At 44.6% G+C, this 18,342-nt stretch overlaps 1 protein-coding gene across 2 annotated transcripts in view; it reads left to right on the top strand.

Annotated features, from left to right (window-relative positions):
* Nucleotides 1-12,529, top strand: part of ERCC3 (ERCC excision repair 3, TFIIH core complex helicase subunit) — a 37,210-nt gene extending 24,681 nt beyond the window's left edge. The window contains exons 11-15 of one of the 2 annotated variants that reach the window (XM_027082549.1): nucleotides 1,925-2,021; nucleotides 3,364-3,481; nucleotides 8,021-8,139; nucleotides 10,323-10,475; nucleotides 12,045-12,529. In XM_027082549.1, coding sequence (XP_026938350.1) covers nucleotides 1,925-2,021; nucleotides 3,364-3,481; nucleotides 8,021-8,139; nucleotides 10,323-10,475; nucleotides 12,045-12,176 — 619 coding nt within the window. In that variant the 3' untranslated portion in view covers nucleotides 12,177-12,529. Of the gene's footprint in view, nucleotides 1-1,924; nucleotides 2,022-3,363; nucleotides 3,482-8,018; nucleotides 8,140-10,322; nucleotides 10,476-12,044 lie in introns of those variants that run through there. The other variant, XM_027082550.1, reaches the window with a different exon arrangement.
* Nucleotides 12,530-18,342: the final 5,813 nt, after the last annotated feature.

Here is an 18,342-nt window from a genome sequence, read left to right on the forward strand (position 1 = left end):
TAGTGGGTTTGCAGACCTGTGGCCCTCTCCATAGCATGATCATGCAGGACCTGGCTAGTTTGTCAAGAGATTGCCAGATTCCAGTATCTCTGGGTCTTTTCTCTTGTGCTGGAAAGTTTCTCCAGAGAGGAATCTTCTGGTCTCCTAGATACCAGCCTGTGGCGGGGGAGGGAAAAGGGAATCCCCGTCATTCTTCACTTTCAATCTTGCTTTGCCCTCAGCTCTGCCTGAGGTCCCTAAGTGTAGACCTTCCTGTTCAGAATCTAGAAAGTAAACTTCCAGTTCTCTGCCAGGTGGGAGGAGGCATGCCTGGCTGTCAGGGTTGGGGTCTGACACTTTTCCTTATGCATGTACTCTGTCGGTCCTTCTGTCTGTAATCCTGCCCTACCACCAACCTTCCGAGGGTTGTTTGATAGTGTGAGGTAGTGGGTAGAACATGAACTTTGGAGTCAGACACGCTGGATTTGACTCCCAGCTCCTCCTCTTATTAGCTGTGTGACCTAGGGAAAGTTCTTTACCTCTCTGAACCTCCTTTTGTTCCACTGTCACATGGAGTTACACCACCTACCTCAGAGGATTCCTGCATCTAGTAGGTGTTCAACAAATGTTAGGTCCTCTTTCCGAAGGATGGTTACCCTTCTGTTTCATTTCCTATATGAGAGAACATTCAGAAACTGAGGGCTCACCACTATTTGAGTTGTTTTTCCTGATGATGAGTGAGGAGAAGAACCACCTGAAAACCTGGGTATCAAGAGACAGACTGTTCTGAAGAGTGCACTTTCCTGACCTTTTTCACAGCATGACACATACAGAAAATCAGAAGATTTGCGTGGTGCCCCGAACACTCTCACAGGCCAGGCTTGCCGTGGTTAGGGAAGCATCCAGCTGTCCTAGGCACCTGCCCAGCTTCCCCACAGGCAAGGGGGCTGCTCTCTCGGGTACACCTGTACCCAGTTTGTAGCACAGTGTTGGGAAGCACGTGTGGAGTATCAAAAGTCGTGCTTCCTGAGCCTTCCATGGGCACTGCCTGGGGATAGCTCGTGGCCTCAGTGGTGGAACAGCCACTTGGGTCAGCCTCCTTAGGCTCCCGACCCTCAGTTCCTCGTGTGTAAATTGGGAACACGAAACCTACCTTTCACAGTTCCGAGGAATATTGGCAGGCATGGATGTTTTTTTCCCAGGGTAGAACCCAGCTGCATGTTTGGTGTGGGCGGGCCCTGCATGCCTGCTAGCTGTCCTCATTGTCCTTGTCGTTGTCATCGTCACCATCACTGTTATTGCTGACCCTTCGGAAGCTACAAAACCACGTCATTACAAGAAAAGCAGAGGAATGGCTTTGCCAGGTGCCAAGAGGTGACAACCAGTGAGGTTGTCAGATAGGGTTGTACCCTTTGGCACAGAGCTGGAAACTCAAGAGAAATGTTTGAGCTTAGTGTTATAGAGGGTCCATGGGGAAAAGTCTGGAAGGGGCTCTTTTTTCCTTTCTTGGAGAATGGTTGTTTGATTAGGAAACAGTTCCTTCCAAACTTTTGTTTGCAAATAGCAATGTTTTCTTTGCCACTCCCATTGAGCTTCGTGAAATCTAGGGGATTCTCCTTGTTTAGACACTAAGCTTAGTGTGAGAGATACTGAGGCAGGAAGGAGCACAGGCCAAAACCAAAAAAGTAAAGGAGGGAATCTTGAAGAGAGTAGTGATCTGCATCTTGGCTCAGAGGGGAAAGGGTGGGGTGTGTGTGTTTTGGAAAGGTGGTGGGGAGGGTCTGTAGCCTCTCACTTTTGTGGCTCTCTTCCTGATGTTTTTGCATGACAGAGGGCTTCCTGGAAGAGAGAAACCTTGCAAGATCTCCCTTTCCCTCTGACATGCTTTCAGGATAATTGAGGAGTGATTCTGTAGTCTTCCTAACACAGCTTTGTTCTTCTCTAGACCCTATATCTATGGTCCTACATCCCAGGGAGAAAGGATGCAGATTCTCCAGAATTTCAAGCATAACCCCAAAATCAACACCATCTTCATATCCAAGGTCAGTGTGGCATGCAGCAGCCCCCAGGCCTGGGGGACACTCGATGATTTCTGGGCAGTGAATTGGTATTTGTTGAAGGAATGTCACGTGTCAGTTTTCATTCCCACGTGTCCAGTGTCTGGGGGCAGAGGAACGTTGCCTGTCAGGTAGTGGAAGAAGCAGATATACGGTTTTAATGTACATAATCTATATTCCTAACTCAAGGAGTATATAATCTAGCAAGTCCTTTTGCTTGACTTAAGTTTTTCCCACCTCTTTTTGGGATACAGGAATTTTGAGTTGTATTTTCTTTATACAAGGGGGAAAAGTTCATTACCTACTGTGGCAAAGGTGGGCATTTGCATAAGGTTCTCTTTGTGGCTTTGGAGATTCCTGTGGGTCGTGGGCAGCTTTTATCCTGGCTCCTGGTATGCCTTGGGGATGGGTGGTGAATATAAACACAATGCAGAATCATGTAGGCTCGGCTTGGTGATGGTTTTAATTTGCAGTTAGAAGTGGTGGCCCAACAGTTTAGAATAGTCATTCAGGTTAGAACAGACCCAAAGCCCAAAAGAAACGAGATTTACCTATAAAGTGATCATGGATGGGTCAAGCTTTTATTTTCTGTGTCTGGGAACCTTGATGGTTGGATCCCCTCCCCCCACCCTCCCCAAGCTAAGGCAGCTACCCAGAGTCAGAATCCAGCCCACTGCAGGCAGTGGCCCCTCCCAGGTCACGTGTCTGACCTTTGCTGTTGGCCTCAATAGCCTCCAGTTAAGATTGTGGATGGTTTTGTGCAGACCTATTTCTGTAGCAAAAAATAAGAAGAATCACTCACAGAGAGTCTGTTGATAGGGCCCTCTTGTCTCTGGGTCCCTAGCAGCCACACCAGGACTGTTGCTGAGACAGATGGTTAGGAGTCAGGTCTTGACAGCTTCTATAGGACAGCTCTTCGGAGAACATGCTAGGTCCTTAGAGGCCTGCGTGCATCTGAAGGACCCTGGTACAGATTGAAGAGGATAGTGATTGTTTTTCTGAATTACCTACAGAGCTTATTTAAATTTGAGGCCAGTTGACTTTTTTTTCCCTTTTTGACTCATATATAAAAATCTTCCCAGGGCTTCCCTGGTGGCAGAGTGGTTGAGAGTCCGCCTGCTGGTGCAGGGGACACGGGTTCGTGCCCTGGTCCGGGAAGATCCCACATGCCGCGGAGCGGCTGGGCCCGTGAGCCATGGCCGCTGAGCCTGCGTGTCCGGAGCCTGTGCTCCGCAACGGGAGAGGCCAAGACAGTGAGAGGCCCGCGTACCGCAAAAAAAAAAAAACAAAAAACCTTCCCAAACTCACAGCTGGTTCATTTCTATAGGTGGGTGACACATCGTTTGATCTGCCAGAAGCAAATGTTCTCATTCAGATCTCATCTCATGGTGGCTCCCGGCGGCAGGAGGCCCAGAGGCTGGGGCGAGTGCTCCGAGCAAAAAAAGGTACCTTCTGCTCCAGGCGGTCTCTCTTTTCAAACCACTTCCGTCAGGTGTCTGTTTGTGAGGGTGAGCCTGTGCTCCTGGGCTAGGTAGACCCTGAAGGGGATGGACGGGGGTCCCAAAGCAAGGGCCAGGGTCTCCTTGGCCATTGTTATTTCTCATGTGCTGGGGTTGAGCATGTGGACATTTTCCATGGCAGCTGTCTGGAGGTCACAGTCTGAGCTGAGTGTTTGTGTTGGTAGATAGAGGAGCCAGGAGAGCAGTGCGTGATGGTGTAGATGTAGAAGGGAGAAAGCGGAGCGTAGACCACCAGTGCAAGTGTAGGAGCTGGCAGCTGTCCCCTGAACCTTGAGTTAAGAGTAAGGGGAGGGCTTGGTAGGAGCATCTTGGGCAGCCACAAGGTGCATACCTTGCTCATGACCTGTGAAGAGTGGTCCCTTGAGTGGCAGCTTACAGCAGGGACATCACAAGCTCAGTGAATGAGGAAGCAAGAGTCATGCTTCCTCTGCTTGTTAACTGCAGTAAAGGAGCCCAGAACCCAATCATGGGCAGAGTAGAGACTGACGTTTCTGCTAAGAGATGGCATCCTCTTAGCAGACCAGGCAGGTCCTAAAACAAGGACACAGGCCCTGTCCTCAAGGAATTCACTAATCTTAGGAAGAACTTGGACTGCTAGGATGTTTGAAAATGACAGGATTAGTGGGCAGGTGTTGTAATTGTACTGCGTTTGAGTATGTTTAGGAAACAGCTAATTGATTGTGTTTGAAATGGAGACAGGGCAAGTTAGTGGAAATAGCAAACATGGACTTGCGCACCAGACCAACTGTGTGACCTTGGGCAAGTAATTTGACCCTCTGAGCTTTGGTTTCTCATCCAGAGTTGGAGTGACAATCCTTACCTTGCAGGACTGTTAATAATGAGGAATGAGAGTACATAACAGAATATAATAGACTGCTGGATAAATCTGACTAGCATATATGAAAGTGATTCATTACTTATTCCTTACTCATCACACACAAAGCTAATTTGAAAATCCCTTTGAATTTGATTGGAATTCTGTTTTTTAAATACTGTTTGACTCATTTTACAAGGCCAGTATTACCCTGATACCAAAGCCAGAAAAGTTTACTACAGAAAAGAAAATGACAGGCCAATATCCAATGAATACAGTTGTAAAAATCCTCAGTAAAATACTAGCAAACCAAATTCAGCATCATATTAGAAGGATCATTCACCATGATCAAGTGGGATTTATACCTGGGATGCAAAGAAGGTTCACCATATGCAAATCAATAAATGTGATATATCACATTAATAGAATTAAAGACAAGATCATATGATCATTTCAATGGATGCAGAAAAAGCATTTGACAAAATTCAACATCTGTTCATGATAAAAACTCTTAACAAATTAGGTATAGGAGGAAAGTACCTCAACATAATAAAGGCCATATATGACAAGCCCACAGCTAACCTCATACTTAATAGTGAAAGATTTGAAAGCTTTTCCTCTAAGATCAGGAACAAGACAAGGGGGCCCAGTCTTACCAGTCCTATTCATCATTGTACTGGAAGTCCTAACCAAAGCAATTAGGTAAGAAAAAGATATAGAAAGCATCAGTATTGGAAAAGAAGAAGTAAAATTTTCTCTATTTGCAGGTGACATGATTTTATACATAGAAAATCCTGAAGACTTTACCAAAAAACTGTTAGATCTATTCAATGAATTTGGTAAAGTTTCAGGATTCAAAATTAACATACAAAAATCAGTAGTGTTTCTATACACTAACAACAAACTATTTAAAAAAGAAATAAAATGATTCCATTTACAATAGCATCCAAAACAATAAAATATTGGGGACTTCCCTGGCAGTCTAATGGTTAGGACTCTGAGCTGCAGGGGTCACGGGTTCAATCCCTGGTTGGGGAACTAAGGTCCCACATGCCATGCAGCCAAAAACAACAACAACAACAACAACAACAAAAAAACACAATAAAATATTTAGGAATAAATTTAACCAAGGAGGTGAAAGAGCTCTACACCGAAAACTACAAGACATTGATGAGAGAAATGTAAGAAGATAAATGGAAAGTATCCTTTGTTTATGGAATGGAAGAATTAATATTGTTAAAATATCTATACTACCCAAAGCCATCTATAGATTCAATGCAATCCCTATCAAGACTCCAGTGGCATTTTTAACAGAAGTAAAAATAACAATCCTAAAATTTTTGTGGAACCACAGAAGACCCCAAATAGCCAAAGCAAGTTCTGAGAAAGAAGAACAAAGCAGGAGGCGTCACACTTCTGATTTTAAGTTATATAATAAAGCTGTGGTCATCAAAAGAGTATGTTACTGGCATAAAAACAGACTTACAGACCAGTGGAACACAATCCAGAGCCCAGAAATTAAACCCATGCATATATGGTCAACTAATATTTGACAAGAGAGCCAAGAATACCCAGTGGAGAAAAGATAGTCTCTTTAATAAACGGTGCTGGGAAAATTGGATATCCACATGTGAAAGGATGAAATTACCCCTGTCTTACACCACTAGCAAAAATTGACTCAAAATGGATTAAAGACTTAAATGTAAGGCTGGAAACCATACAACTTCTAAAGGAAAACAAAGGAAAAATGCTCCTTGACATGGGTCTTGGCAGTGTTTTTTTTGGATATTACACCTAAAGCTTAAGCAACAAAATAAAAACTAAGTGGACTACATCAAACTAAAAAACTTCTTCGCAGCAAAAGGAACGATCGACAAAATGAAAAGGCAATGTATGGAATGGGAGAAAATATTTGCAAATCGTATATCTGATAAGGGGTTAATATCCAAAATAAATGAAGACCTTATACAACTCAATAGCAAAAAAACCAAATGATCCAATCAAAAACTGGGCAAAAGACCTGAATAGACATTTTTTCCAAAGAAGATGTACAAATAGCCAACAGGTACATGAAAAGGTGCTAAACATCACTAATTATTAGGGAAATGCAAATCAAAACTACAATGATGGATGTGAACTAAACTCACTGAGGTAATCATTTCACAATATATGTAAGTCAAATCATTATGCTGTGTACCTTAAATTTATATAGCACTATATGTCAATTTTATCTCAATAAAACAAAGGGAGAAAAAGGAAAATATTTGATATAATATACTTAGCCCTTTTCTTTGCATCTCTGAACTCTTGTAAGACAAGGAAACAGTTGAATTCAGGGACAGTACACAGATACTTAACTTACTGACATTTGAACTGTGAAGCAAAAATATTCAGATTTTCCTGCAGGATCAGGTTTTATAGGCTACAGTATTTTCTGTCCTAGTTACTATGATAATTCTGTTACTGGGTTTTCTCTCTGAACCTTTTTTTTTTTAAGTAGTTTTAGCATAATGTTTTCAAAAGGGTTATCCATATTGTGGCATGTATTAGTACTTCATTCTTTTTTATTGCTGAATAATAGTCCACTGTAGAGACATACCACTTTTTTTTATTACTTTTAAAATTTTATTTATTTTTTGGCTGCGTTGGGTCTTTGTTGCTGCGCGTAGGCTTTCTCTAGTTGCGTCGAGCAGGGGCTACTCTTCATTGTGGTGCACGGGCTTGTCATTGCGGTGGTTTCTGTTGTTGTGGAGCACGGTTTCTAGGGCGTGTGGGCTTCAGTAGTTGTGGCTCTCGGGCTCTAGAGCGCAGGCTCAGTAGTTGTGGTGCACGGGCTTAGTTGCTCCACGGCATGTGGGATCTTCCTGGACCAGGGCTCGAACCTGTGACCCCTGCATTGTCAGGCGGATTCTTAACCACTGCTCCACCAGAGAAGTCCCTGGACATACCACTTTTTAAAATTCACTTACGGACATTTGGATTGTTTCCACTTTCTGGCTCTTAGAATAATGTTTGGGTCATGTAATAACTTTATGTTTAACATTTTAGTAAACTGCCAGACTGTTTCCAAAGTGGTTGTGCCATTTTCCATTCTCACCAACAGTGTATCAGCATTTCAGTTTCTCCACATCCTTGACAACAACTGTAATCATCTTTTTTTATTCTAGTCATCCTAGTGTGTGCCAGGTAGTATTTTGTCATGGTTTTGACTTGCATTTCCCTGATGACTAATGATACTGAGCTTTTTTCATGTGCTCATTGACACGTGAATCTTCTTTTTATATCTTCTTTGGGGAACTGTCTGTTCAGATCCTTTGTCCTTTTTATAATTGGTTTATTTGTCTTTTCATTGTTGAGTTGTAATAGTTTTTTATATTCCCTAGATTCAAATCTCTTATCAGATATATGCTTTGTAAATGTTTTCCCCAATTCTGTGGGTTGTCTTTTCACTTTCTTGATGGTGTCCTTTGAAGCACAAAAGTTTTTAATTTTAAGTTTTTTTAAATTTTGATGAAGTCCTCGTGCAGAATCAGGGCAATGGCCCCTCTGACTGCAGAGCTCTCCCACTGTAGTACTTGCTTTTGAACCCTGGACCCTTAGTTCCTGCCGTTCTAATAGCTAATATTGTCCTTTTATGTGCCCTCCTCCAGGGATGGTTGCAGAGGAGTACAATGCCTTCTTCTACTCGCTGGTGTCCCAGGACACGCAGGAAATGGCTTACTCAACCAAGCGACAGAGGTTCTTGGTAGATCAAGGTTATAGCTTTAAGGTATGTAAGCATTTGGTCTCTGGTCAGAGTAGGACTGAGGCTTTTTTGTACCCAGCCCTCCATGAGAAGTGGGGGGCTGCTGTCAGCATGAGCATGGGACAGATTTCAGGCAGGCACAGGACATTAGGGGACATTAGGGTACCTTTTTCCTTGCATGAATTGTGGGGAGCTTTGAAGGAAAAATATTGTGCAGGATCCCTCCTGTTTCCAGCTTCTCACAGTGAATGGTCAAAGAATGGGGCCTCAGAAGCAAGAGGCCTGTGGAGTCTAAGCTTGTTAACTTTTTACAGTTGTCTTGAAGAGAAAACATTAGATGTTGGTGGGAAAACGTGCTAGCCTAGTAGGACTCACGGTGAAGGAACTGTGGCTATCACTGTGTTAGTCTGAGCCCCTCGGGGTTACTTTCTCAGGGGGTGCCCCCTCCAGGTAGCTGGGAGAGTCTGCCCTTAGTCATCTGGTAAGCCTGGGCCTCAGTGGGCCTCACAGACATCAGAGCCATCCATGTACTGTAAATCTGGTATTTTAATAGTTTGGGAAATTCTAAAGCTTTGGCGAACTTTCATTGGCTAAGGCATTTGCTTTCTTTCCTATTGACACAAATACTAAGTTTTTGTTAGGATTTAGTGTCCCAAAGGGTTTTTACTTGTGGTAGTGGGTGGAGGGTGCTGGAAGCAGGGGATTAAAAGGATATCTTAGAACATATAAGTTCCCAGGTTCTTGATTTGTGAAAGACTGTAGGCTGCCTTTTCAGATACTTTAGATTGTATCTTTTTCAAATTGGTTTAGGGCAGAACTAATTAGGGAACTAATAGAGTTCCCTTTATTAGCTTTAGAAAAGAGGACAGGGTTGTCTGATCCCTCCCCTTTTAGATAGAGGCAGTGACACTTTTCAGACTTCTCATGCTGAACTGTAGTTCATGACACTTGGGACAGTTTTTCGAAGGATTTTCATTTCGACCTTTTTATCTGTCTGTGTAACGTTCGAGCTGATAATAGCATCCATACCTCCTGATTCCCGGGAGAGTCGTAAGGGTAAGAGAAGCAGCAAATCAGGAAGTGCTCTGGGTCCTTTGATGGGTGAGCTCGACAACATGGTACCTGAGCACATGGTTGTCTGTGTTGGTTGGAGCTGCCTTTGCCTTCCTCACCTCCAGGGCTGCCTGCTGAGAGCAGCCAGGTTAGGGTTCCCAGAATCTGGACCCTGGTGATCAGGCCGTGGCAGAAGTGTCCTGTATCTGTACTCCAGATCTGTGGCCACCTGAAGGGTGCAGCCAGATACTTCTAGGAATTTTCTTTTAATTAAAATTATGAGAAGAAAGAGAGAGAGAGGAAAAGAAGTTCCCTTTCTGACTCAGTGGTCCCCAACCTTTTTGGCGCCAGGGACTGGTTTCATGGAAGACTATTTTTCCACAGACCGGTTGGGAGAGGGGGTAATGTGAGCGATGGGGCCGGGGTGAGGGGGGTGGTCCAGGCGGTAATGCGAGCCGTGGGGAGCGTCAGATGAAGCTTTGCTAGCTCTCCCGCCGCTCGCCTCCTGCTGTGTGGCCCGGTTCCTGACAGGCCACAGACCAGTACTGGTCCTCAGCCCGGGGGTTGGGGACCCTGCTGTACGTAATCAATCCAAGCTTTCTGCAGGGATAGTAGGCCTTGTAGTAAGTTATCTCCAAAGAAATGAAAACCAAATCTCCACCATGCTTTTATCTTTCTCTTTTGGAAAAAAAATCTTATAAATCCATTCTTAATATCCTATCATTTGTAAGTGTCCCTCCTGCTGGAAGCCCTGGGTGCCAAGCCCGGAGGTTGAAGGCCTTCCTGAAGGGCAGCCGGCTGTGCCTTTTGGTTTTTGGTCCTTTGTTTACCTGGTGCAAGGTGGGAAAACTACCAGAATGGTTGTTTTAAGATTGCCGAGATCCCTGTTGATCTTCTGTAAGTGATCATTTAGCTGCCATGTGTGGGGAGCAGAGTTTTCTAGAATTTCCTGAACCTCTCCTGCCTTGCAGTCATTAGCTAAGCTCCTTGTTGACAGTGGCTCTGAGGCTGATCTCTGCACTGCCTAAGAGGAGCTCTCCGTTATTATCCACCTGCTCTGCTGGGCCTGAGGGGGGAAGTGACCAGACCAGGTGAGCCTAGGAGAAGGCAGGATCGGGTCCAGGGAGAGAAAACAAGAGGGTTCTGCGCTGCAGGTGATCACAAAGCTTGCCAACATGGAGGAGGAGGAGTTGGCATTTTCAACAAAAGAGGAGCAACAGCAACTCTTACAGAAGGTCCTGGCAGCCTCTGACCTGGATGCTGAGGAGGAGGTGGTGGCGGGAGAACTTGGCTCCAAATCCAGCCAGGTGAGTGAGTGGGTGAGGCTCCACATGTTGGTTCTCCCGAAGGACAGCATCTTAGACACACACACGCCTGCGCAGTCCTTTGTGTCTATGTGCCTGTGTGATTTTCTTAAGAACTTGGAGACTGTAGAGAAGAGAATAATCGAAAACACCCCTGCTAACTGTGCTGTGCGTCTGTCTTGTTTTATGTGTCTGAGCCCACGGGGGGTGTGGTTGGTCTCCTGCTCTGTTCACATAGCAGTCTGGCGTAAGTATTTGTTAGTATTTGGATGTGGGAGCCCAGGCTCTGCCTAGGGTGGCTACTGGAAGGAGCGTGACAGACCCGGGGCTGCCTTTTGGGCCTTGGGCGCATCACCTTATCCCTGGCTTCCTCCTCAGTAATGAAACGGAGCCTTCCAGGCTGTAAAATGGGTCTGAGAATCAACTCATATTATAGTTTCCATACATTCTTCGAAAAATTTAGAGTTCTCTGAAAATGTGCAACTTTTCAGTTATTCTGCACATACTTCTTGAATGCCTGCTATGTGCCAGGCAAATATAATGCGGTATAACTAATGAAAGTATCATCATGAGGAATTCTTATTATCAGGCCCTTCCAAGGAGAGAAGTACCGTTTCATCAGGTGCTTTTGAAACTAAGTTGGTGTTAGAGCTGGAAAGTGAGTGATGACTGGAACAAGGGAAGAAGGAAGCAGTGTCACCAGGGAGGTGCTGCCCTCCCTGCAGCCTGAGACCTTTCTGTCCCCAGACCTGGGGGTTGGGGGCTGGGCCTCCTCCTGGGCACTCTCCATGGGAGCCCAGGGAAACTTCCTGTTTCTGTGTCTGAAGGTGGTGTCTAGTCAATTCCACCTCACAGTGGGTCACCCAAGGTGAGGCTGTGCAAGGCGTGGCTTCAGTGCCTGTCTGCATACTTTGCTTGGAATCTGGTCCGAGTGATGTCCCAGGCTCGGGATCAGACCCTTGACTTGTGTGATTTCTGTTCATACTACACATGTCAAGCAGATGTGGTTATCCCCATTTTACAGATGAGTTCATTGAGGTGCAGACATTCAGTATTTTCCCAAGGCCACCCAGTGAGACACAGAGCCAAGATTCAGGCCCAGGGCTAGAAAGGATTTCCAGTTGATTCAAAGCCTTATGGTAGGGTCTCAGGAGATTTTGAGGGACTCCTGCCCTCACTGTTATAAATTGTTTATAAATTGTCATTAAGAGAGGCAGGGTGGTGTATGGCTAGGTACAGGGAATCTGAAGCTGACTGCCTGGGTTCAAGTCCCATCTGTTTAAGAGTTGTGTGATCTTGGACAAATACTTCATTTCTCTGTGCCTGTTTCCTCTTCTGTAAGATGGAGATTATAATGGTTGTGAGGATTAGATGAGGTAGGACACGTAAATAAGTATAAGCTGCTTAGAACAATGCCTGAGACATACTAAGTGGTCAGTAAATGTTATTTAAAAATAATAAAATCTATGAAACTTTTACAAGTTTTATAAATTTATCTTATTATGATTATAAATGTTATAGGAGGAGGGTGTTTTGCTTTGTAAACTAATGGTGGGCCGGGTCGCCCTGCAGGTGTCTCGGCGCTTCGGCACGATGAGCTCTATGTCTGGGGCCGATGACACGGTGTACATGGAGTACCACTCGTCACGGAGCAAGGCTTCCACTAAGCACGTGCACCCACTTTTCAAGCGCTTCAGGAAATGACGCCCATAGGGTCACTTAGGTGAAACTTGGGTGCCTAGCGCCAGCATTGGAAAGGGATTTTAAACATAGCATTTTCTTTCCACATCCGCGTTCTTTCCAATAGCATCGGCCAAACCAATGTAGATTCAATATCTGTTGACTGTGTTGAAGAAGATGCATCAAGAGCTTGATCCTGTCTTCCTGGGCATTCCAGGGTTTGAAAGCGGGAGTGGGGGGACTGTATTTTTTGTTTTTTTCAGACTGCTTTTTAAACTTGTTGGGGAGTAGTCATTCCTGTACATAAAAATTTGTAATATTTAGGTGTATTTATCTTACTGTTCTCCTGAATAAACAGCACTGGGATGTTTAACCACTCTTCATCGTACGCCTTGTTCTTACACCTTGTCACAGGCCTGGGCTATGTCTAGATGACAAACCTCCATCAGGGCTCCACTTGGTGGCAGGCCCAGAGGAATTAGACGGGGCCCATCCACAGGGAGCACTGGAGAGACGAGAAGACTTGTCCGTTAGTGCGCAGCGTTGACAGGGGACGGTGCTCCAGAGCAACGGAGGAGCTTGAGCAGTCTGCAGTGCTGCCCGGCCCTTCCCTGTGCAGCTCAGGTGGGTTCCATGGGAGGCACCACAGCTGTAGGTCCTCTAGGTCACCCGAAGGCCATCACCTTCGCAGGGAGCCACGGTGCACACAGCTTCTGATGGTTGATCTTCCCTGAGAGAATCAGCTCTTATTTCTACCCCCCAGATACATTGTTGATGTGGCTGGGAGGCTGGATTCCTCTTCTGATAGCAGTTTAGTACCCTTGGATCTTTAACGGCTGGTCCGTCTATTCTGAAAGATGTCTCTGGGCTTTTCTTCTCTGTTCCTGGTATGAAAGAAAAGGTGTTCAGGAAAAGATACACGAGGCAGGATTGGTCCATAGAAGACAGGCAGGCACGCACAGGCATAGGTCATGAAGAAGAATGGGTTATTTTGAGGAGGCTCATTCTAGGAGGCGGCAGCCCCACGCCTGGGGAGTGTTGGAAGCCTGTGCTAACTAAGGCCGCTCGACTTGGAGTCCTCCCCACCCCTGCCGCGCGGCAGCAGTGATCCCAGCTGTCATCGCCCACTCGGGGAGAAGACCACATTCATTCTGGCAAGAGTGCTTCGGAGCAAAAGCCACCTTCCCTGAATTGCACTTCACTGAGCTGACCTTCTGGGGACAAACGCACTCTCACAGTCTGCCCAGCAGTTGGTGCTGACCCGTGGAGAGCCGCTGTGTCCACGCAAGCCCTGGAAATGGCCCCCAGCAGCCAGACCTGAGGCCTGTGCTCCGGCACATCCGTGCTAAGGCCACTCGCCCCAGTGGGTGGCACCCAGATGTCACAGACGGGATTATAACCAGTATTATTTCCAGGTTCTCACATCCTGTCATGCTTGGGATACTCAAGCAATGCCAGGCACTTAGTGTATCTCCTTGTTGCTCACTGTTTCCTTGTTCTCTAACATGTCTACAGATAACGTTGAATTTTACCCAGGCCCTGTGATCCTGGAAAACTGGGACTTTCAAAGAACCACACACCCGCCCGTGCCCCCACCCCCCGCCATCTTTTGTGTTCCGGAAAACAGCTTACCACAAAGAACCACCTTTCCCCATGTCTGAGATAAGGCTCATGGGTGCCCTCCTTGTCTACCAGTGACAAGGCCAGACACAGACCTTCCAGATTCCCACTCTTTGCTTCGAATGATTAGCTGAAGCGCTTGTCCCCGCTGATCAAATTGGAACAAAATGCTTGTTAACCAAACCTTGGTTAAGATTCTCTCCTTTCTGCAGGCCCCTGACTTTTGGCCCACGCTCAGCCTACAGCCCCTCCTGAGTCCAGTGGGACTCAGGGTAAAACACTGTCTGATCTGCCATCTGCCATTGCCACTCCCATTCGTCCCACTTCCTTAGCCCCTCCTGTGTTTCCTCCTCCCTATAAAAGAAAAACTTTTTTGCTTAACTCTTGAGATGCTTGCTGATCATATGGTCAGTGTGTTCTCCCTGTTGTAATAGCTGCCCTCCCCTTTTTTCTAAAGCAATCCTTTCAAATAAAGTCTCTCCTTGCCAAGTCGGGATTAGTTTTTTATTTGACACCATGTAACAAATTCTTATTTATTCTCTAAAAGTAAGTTGAGATGTATCATCTCCAGGAAACCTAACTCCTGCGCCTACCCCTAAAAGTGTTTCCTGTACTGTGCTATGTCCTTTATGCTGTCCTTTTTTTTTTTTTTTTCATTTTTGGTGTTTACATTTTTGTATCCTGTTGGTTTGAGTTCTATCTGTACCCCAATATCTGGCATATAGTAGGTATCCAGTGACTATTGAATTAGACTCTTTTCAAAGTTTATGGACTTAAAATAAAAGGAACACAATAACCCTGCCTGCTTACACCTTGAGGGAAGTTGTGAGGGAACCTCTCACTGGTAACCATCTATCCTGTTATCCCTTCCTCCTGCCTTTTCCCTGAACCAGCCCTTATACCCCATAGCAGATGGAATTTGTAGGACAAAGTACCAAATAGGAGAGCTGCACAAAGAGATTTGCTGAGGGGCCCTGAGTCTTCCACTGAGCACTCACTGTTCTGCACATGCATGTAAAGAAGATATCCCAAAGCTGGGGAAGGAACCACATGAAAGGGTCAGGGGGAGCTTATCCAGGGCCTGGACTATTCCTGTTCCACCAGCCAGACTGAAAATCCTCAACTCACGGGGCATCTGGTAGAGTGTTTAGCAAGGTTTTGCTTCACTATTGTGGAAAGTTAGACCTAAACTAATGCTGCATGAGTCCTAACAAAAGTTTGAAGGCAAGACCCAAAAGGATCCAATTATTTCCAAGTAACTTACTACAATCCAGGACAAAGCTAATTATTACAGCACAAAAATATCTAGCAACCAATAAGGTAAAACTTGCACTGTCTGACATCCAATCAGAAATTACCAGGCAAGCAAAGAGCCAGGAAAATACAACTCATGATGAAAAGGCTTGTTTCCATACTCTGTCTGACATTTCTTATTTGCTTGCTCTGACAAAGTAAGCTGCCCAGTGGCGAGGCCCACATGGCGAGGAATGGAGGGAGCCTCAGTCCAATGGCCCACGGTGGACTGAATCCTGCCAGTACTCACAGGAGTGAGCTTGGAAACTGTTCCTCTCTTGGTTGAGCCTACAACCAATGACTACATTGGTTAGATGACTACAGCCCTAACCTACCTCTTGATTGTATCCTGTGAGAGACGTGAACCAGAGGACACAGCTAAGGTCCTGGATTCCTGATGCGCAGAAACTGTGAGATAATAAATGTTGTCATTTTAAGCCACAAAATTTTAAATTAAAAAAAATTTTAAATTAAAAAATGTCTTATTATCTACATCTCTCTTTTTTTTTTTTTTTTTTTTTGTGGTACGCGGGCCTCTCACTGCTGTGGCCTCTCCCGCCGCGGAGCACAGGCTCCAGATGCGCAGGCTCAGCGGCCATGGCTCACAGGCCCAGCCGCTCCACGGCATGTGGGATCTTCCCGGACCGGGGCACGAACCCGTGTCCCCTGCATCGGCAGGCAGACTCTCAACCACTGCGCCACCAGGGAAGCCCCTACATCTCTTTTTTAAGAAAGAAAATTGATTGCTAAGTTCTGGAGATGGATCGTGGTCACGGTTGCCCATGATTACAAAGCAATAGATAACTAATACAGATTTTGGTACCAAGCGTGGGATGCTGTTGTAACAAATACTCAAAAATGTGGCAGTGGCTTTGGAGCTAAGAAGTGGGGAGAGGCTGGATTTTGAGGAACATGTTAGAGAATGCCTAAATTACCTTCAACAGACTATTAGTGGAAATCTGGACTTTGAGAACACTGCCAGTGAGTGCTTAAAAGGAAGTGAAGAAGCTGCTATTGGAAACTGGAGGAAGGGGGATCTCTATTACACAGTGGCCAAAAATTGAGTGACACTGTCATCTGCAGTTATATGGAAAGCAGAATGTGTCCAATGAACTTTGTGGTCTAGATTTGCAAGATTTGCTAAGATTTGCAAGCAGAATGTTCAAGTAGCCACCTGATTTCTTCTTGCTGCTTAAATAGTAAAATGTGAAAGGAGAGAGAAAAAGTGAGGGCAGAACTGTTTTTAAAAAGGAGCCAGAGAGGACACTTTTTGTGCAGGGAAACACAGATAAAGACGGCAGACTATGCTCTGTGACCACAGTGGAATTAGATTTAAAATCAGTAAAAGAAAGATCTGTCGGAAACCCCCAAATATTTGATGAGATTTCTTATTAAAAACTATGCAATCAAGAAGACTATTGAGGGCTTCCCTGGTGGCACAGTGATTGAGAATCTGCCTGCCAATGCAGGGGACACAGGTTCGAGCCCTGGTCTGGGAAGATCCCACATGCCGCAGAGCAACTGGGCCCGTGAGCCACAGCTACTGAGCCTGTGCGTCTGGAGCCTGTGGTCTACAACAAGAGAGGCCGTGACAGTGAGAGGCCCACGCACCACGATGAAGAGTGGCCCCCGCTCGCTGCAACTAGAGAAAGCCCTCGCACAGAAATGAAGATCCAACACAGCCAAAAACATAAATTTATTTAAAAAAAAAACTTATTGAGAAATATCTTTAAGTATTGAAAGAAAAAAACCAACAACTTAGAATTCTATACCCAGCGAAAAGATCTTTCAAAAATAAAAGTGAAATTCTTCAGATATAGGAGTGCTGAAAGAATTCACTACTAGCAGACGGGCACTAAAGGTCATGTTAAAGGAAGTCCTTTGAGGAAAGGAATATAATGCTAGTTAGAAATTTGTATCTACACAAAGGATTGAAGACCACTACAAACTACCTTGATAAATATAAAAGGTTTTCTATTATTTACATTTTTTTAAAGGAGAACTGATCTCTAACTTCTGGAGATAGATAGTGGTCATAGTTGCACAACAGTGTGAATGTACTTAATGCCACTGAATTGTGCACTTAAAAGTGGTTAAAATGGTAAATTTTATGTTTATGTATATTTTACCACAATAAAAATATAAAGATAACTGTTTAGAACAAAGGAAATGCATTGTGGAGTTTATAACATGTAAAAGTAAAATGTATAACAACAATAGTACAAAAGCCAAGAGGATAGAAGTTGATGTGTACTGTTGTAAGGTTCTTGTGTTATACATAAAGTGGTATAACATGACTTCAAAGTTGCCTGTGGTACTGAAGCAACCACTAAAATAACATAAAGAATTATGGTTAATAAACCAATGTAGGAGATAAAATGAAGTCATAAAAAATACTCAATTCTAAAGAAGTCAGAAAAAGAGGAAGAAGGAAATAAGGAGCAGATGGGATAAGTAGAGAATAAATAGGAAATGGTGTAAACGCCCTCAATTAAAAATCAGAAATTGTCAGATTTTTTAAAGAAGAACAAAATTATGCTGCCTACAAGATTTAATATTAGGATGCAAATAGGTTTAAAGAATGGAACAATATATACTATGCTAACGTGAAGCAAACGAAAGCTGGAGTAGCTATATTAATATTGGGCCAAGTGGATTTCAGAGCAAAGAATATTACCAGGATCATTTTATAAAGAGGAGCTAATAATTCTAAACATTTATGTCCCTAATTACAGCTTTAAAATACTTGAAGCAAAAACTGATACACCTGAAAGAAGAAACAGAAAATTTCACATTTCAGAGATTTTAATGCCTTTTTCTCAATAATTGATAGAATAAATAGACCAAAAATCAGTAAAGATACAGAAGACTTAAACAACACTGTTAACCAACTTCACCTGACTGACATTTATAAAACACCACCCAGTAACCGCAGAATACACATTCCTTTCAAGTTCGTACAGATCATTTACTAAGATTCAATTCTGGGCCGTACAACCAGTCCCAATAAATTTAAAAGGATTCAAGTCACACAAGCTCTGTTCTTTGACCACAGTGGAAGTAAATTAAAAATCGGTGAAAGATCTGTGGGAGGGCTTCCCTGGTGGCGCAGTGGTTGAGAGTCCGCCTGCCGATGCAGGGGACACAGGTTCGTGCCCCAGTCTGGGAAGATCCCGCGTGCTGCGGAGTGGCTGGGCCCGTGAGCCATGGTCGCTGAGCCTGCGCGTCCGGAGCCTGTGCTCCTCAACGGGAGAGGCCACAGCAGTGAGAGGCCCGC

The sequence above is a fragment of the Aethalodelphis obliquidens genome, unplaced genomic scaffold (assembly GCF_003676395.1).
Source record: "Aethalodelphis obliquidens isolate GAN/ISIS:26980383/991018 unplaced genomic scaffold, ASM367639v1 scaffold47, whole genome shotgun sequence".
Taxonomy (NCBI): Eukaryota; Metazoa; Chordata; class Mammalia; order Artiodactyla; family Delphinidae; genus Aethalodelphis; species Aethalodelphis obliquidens.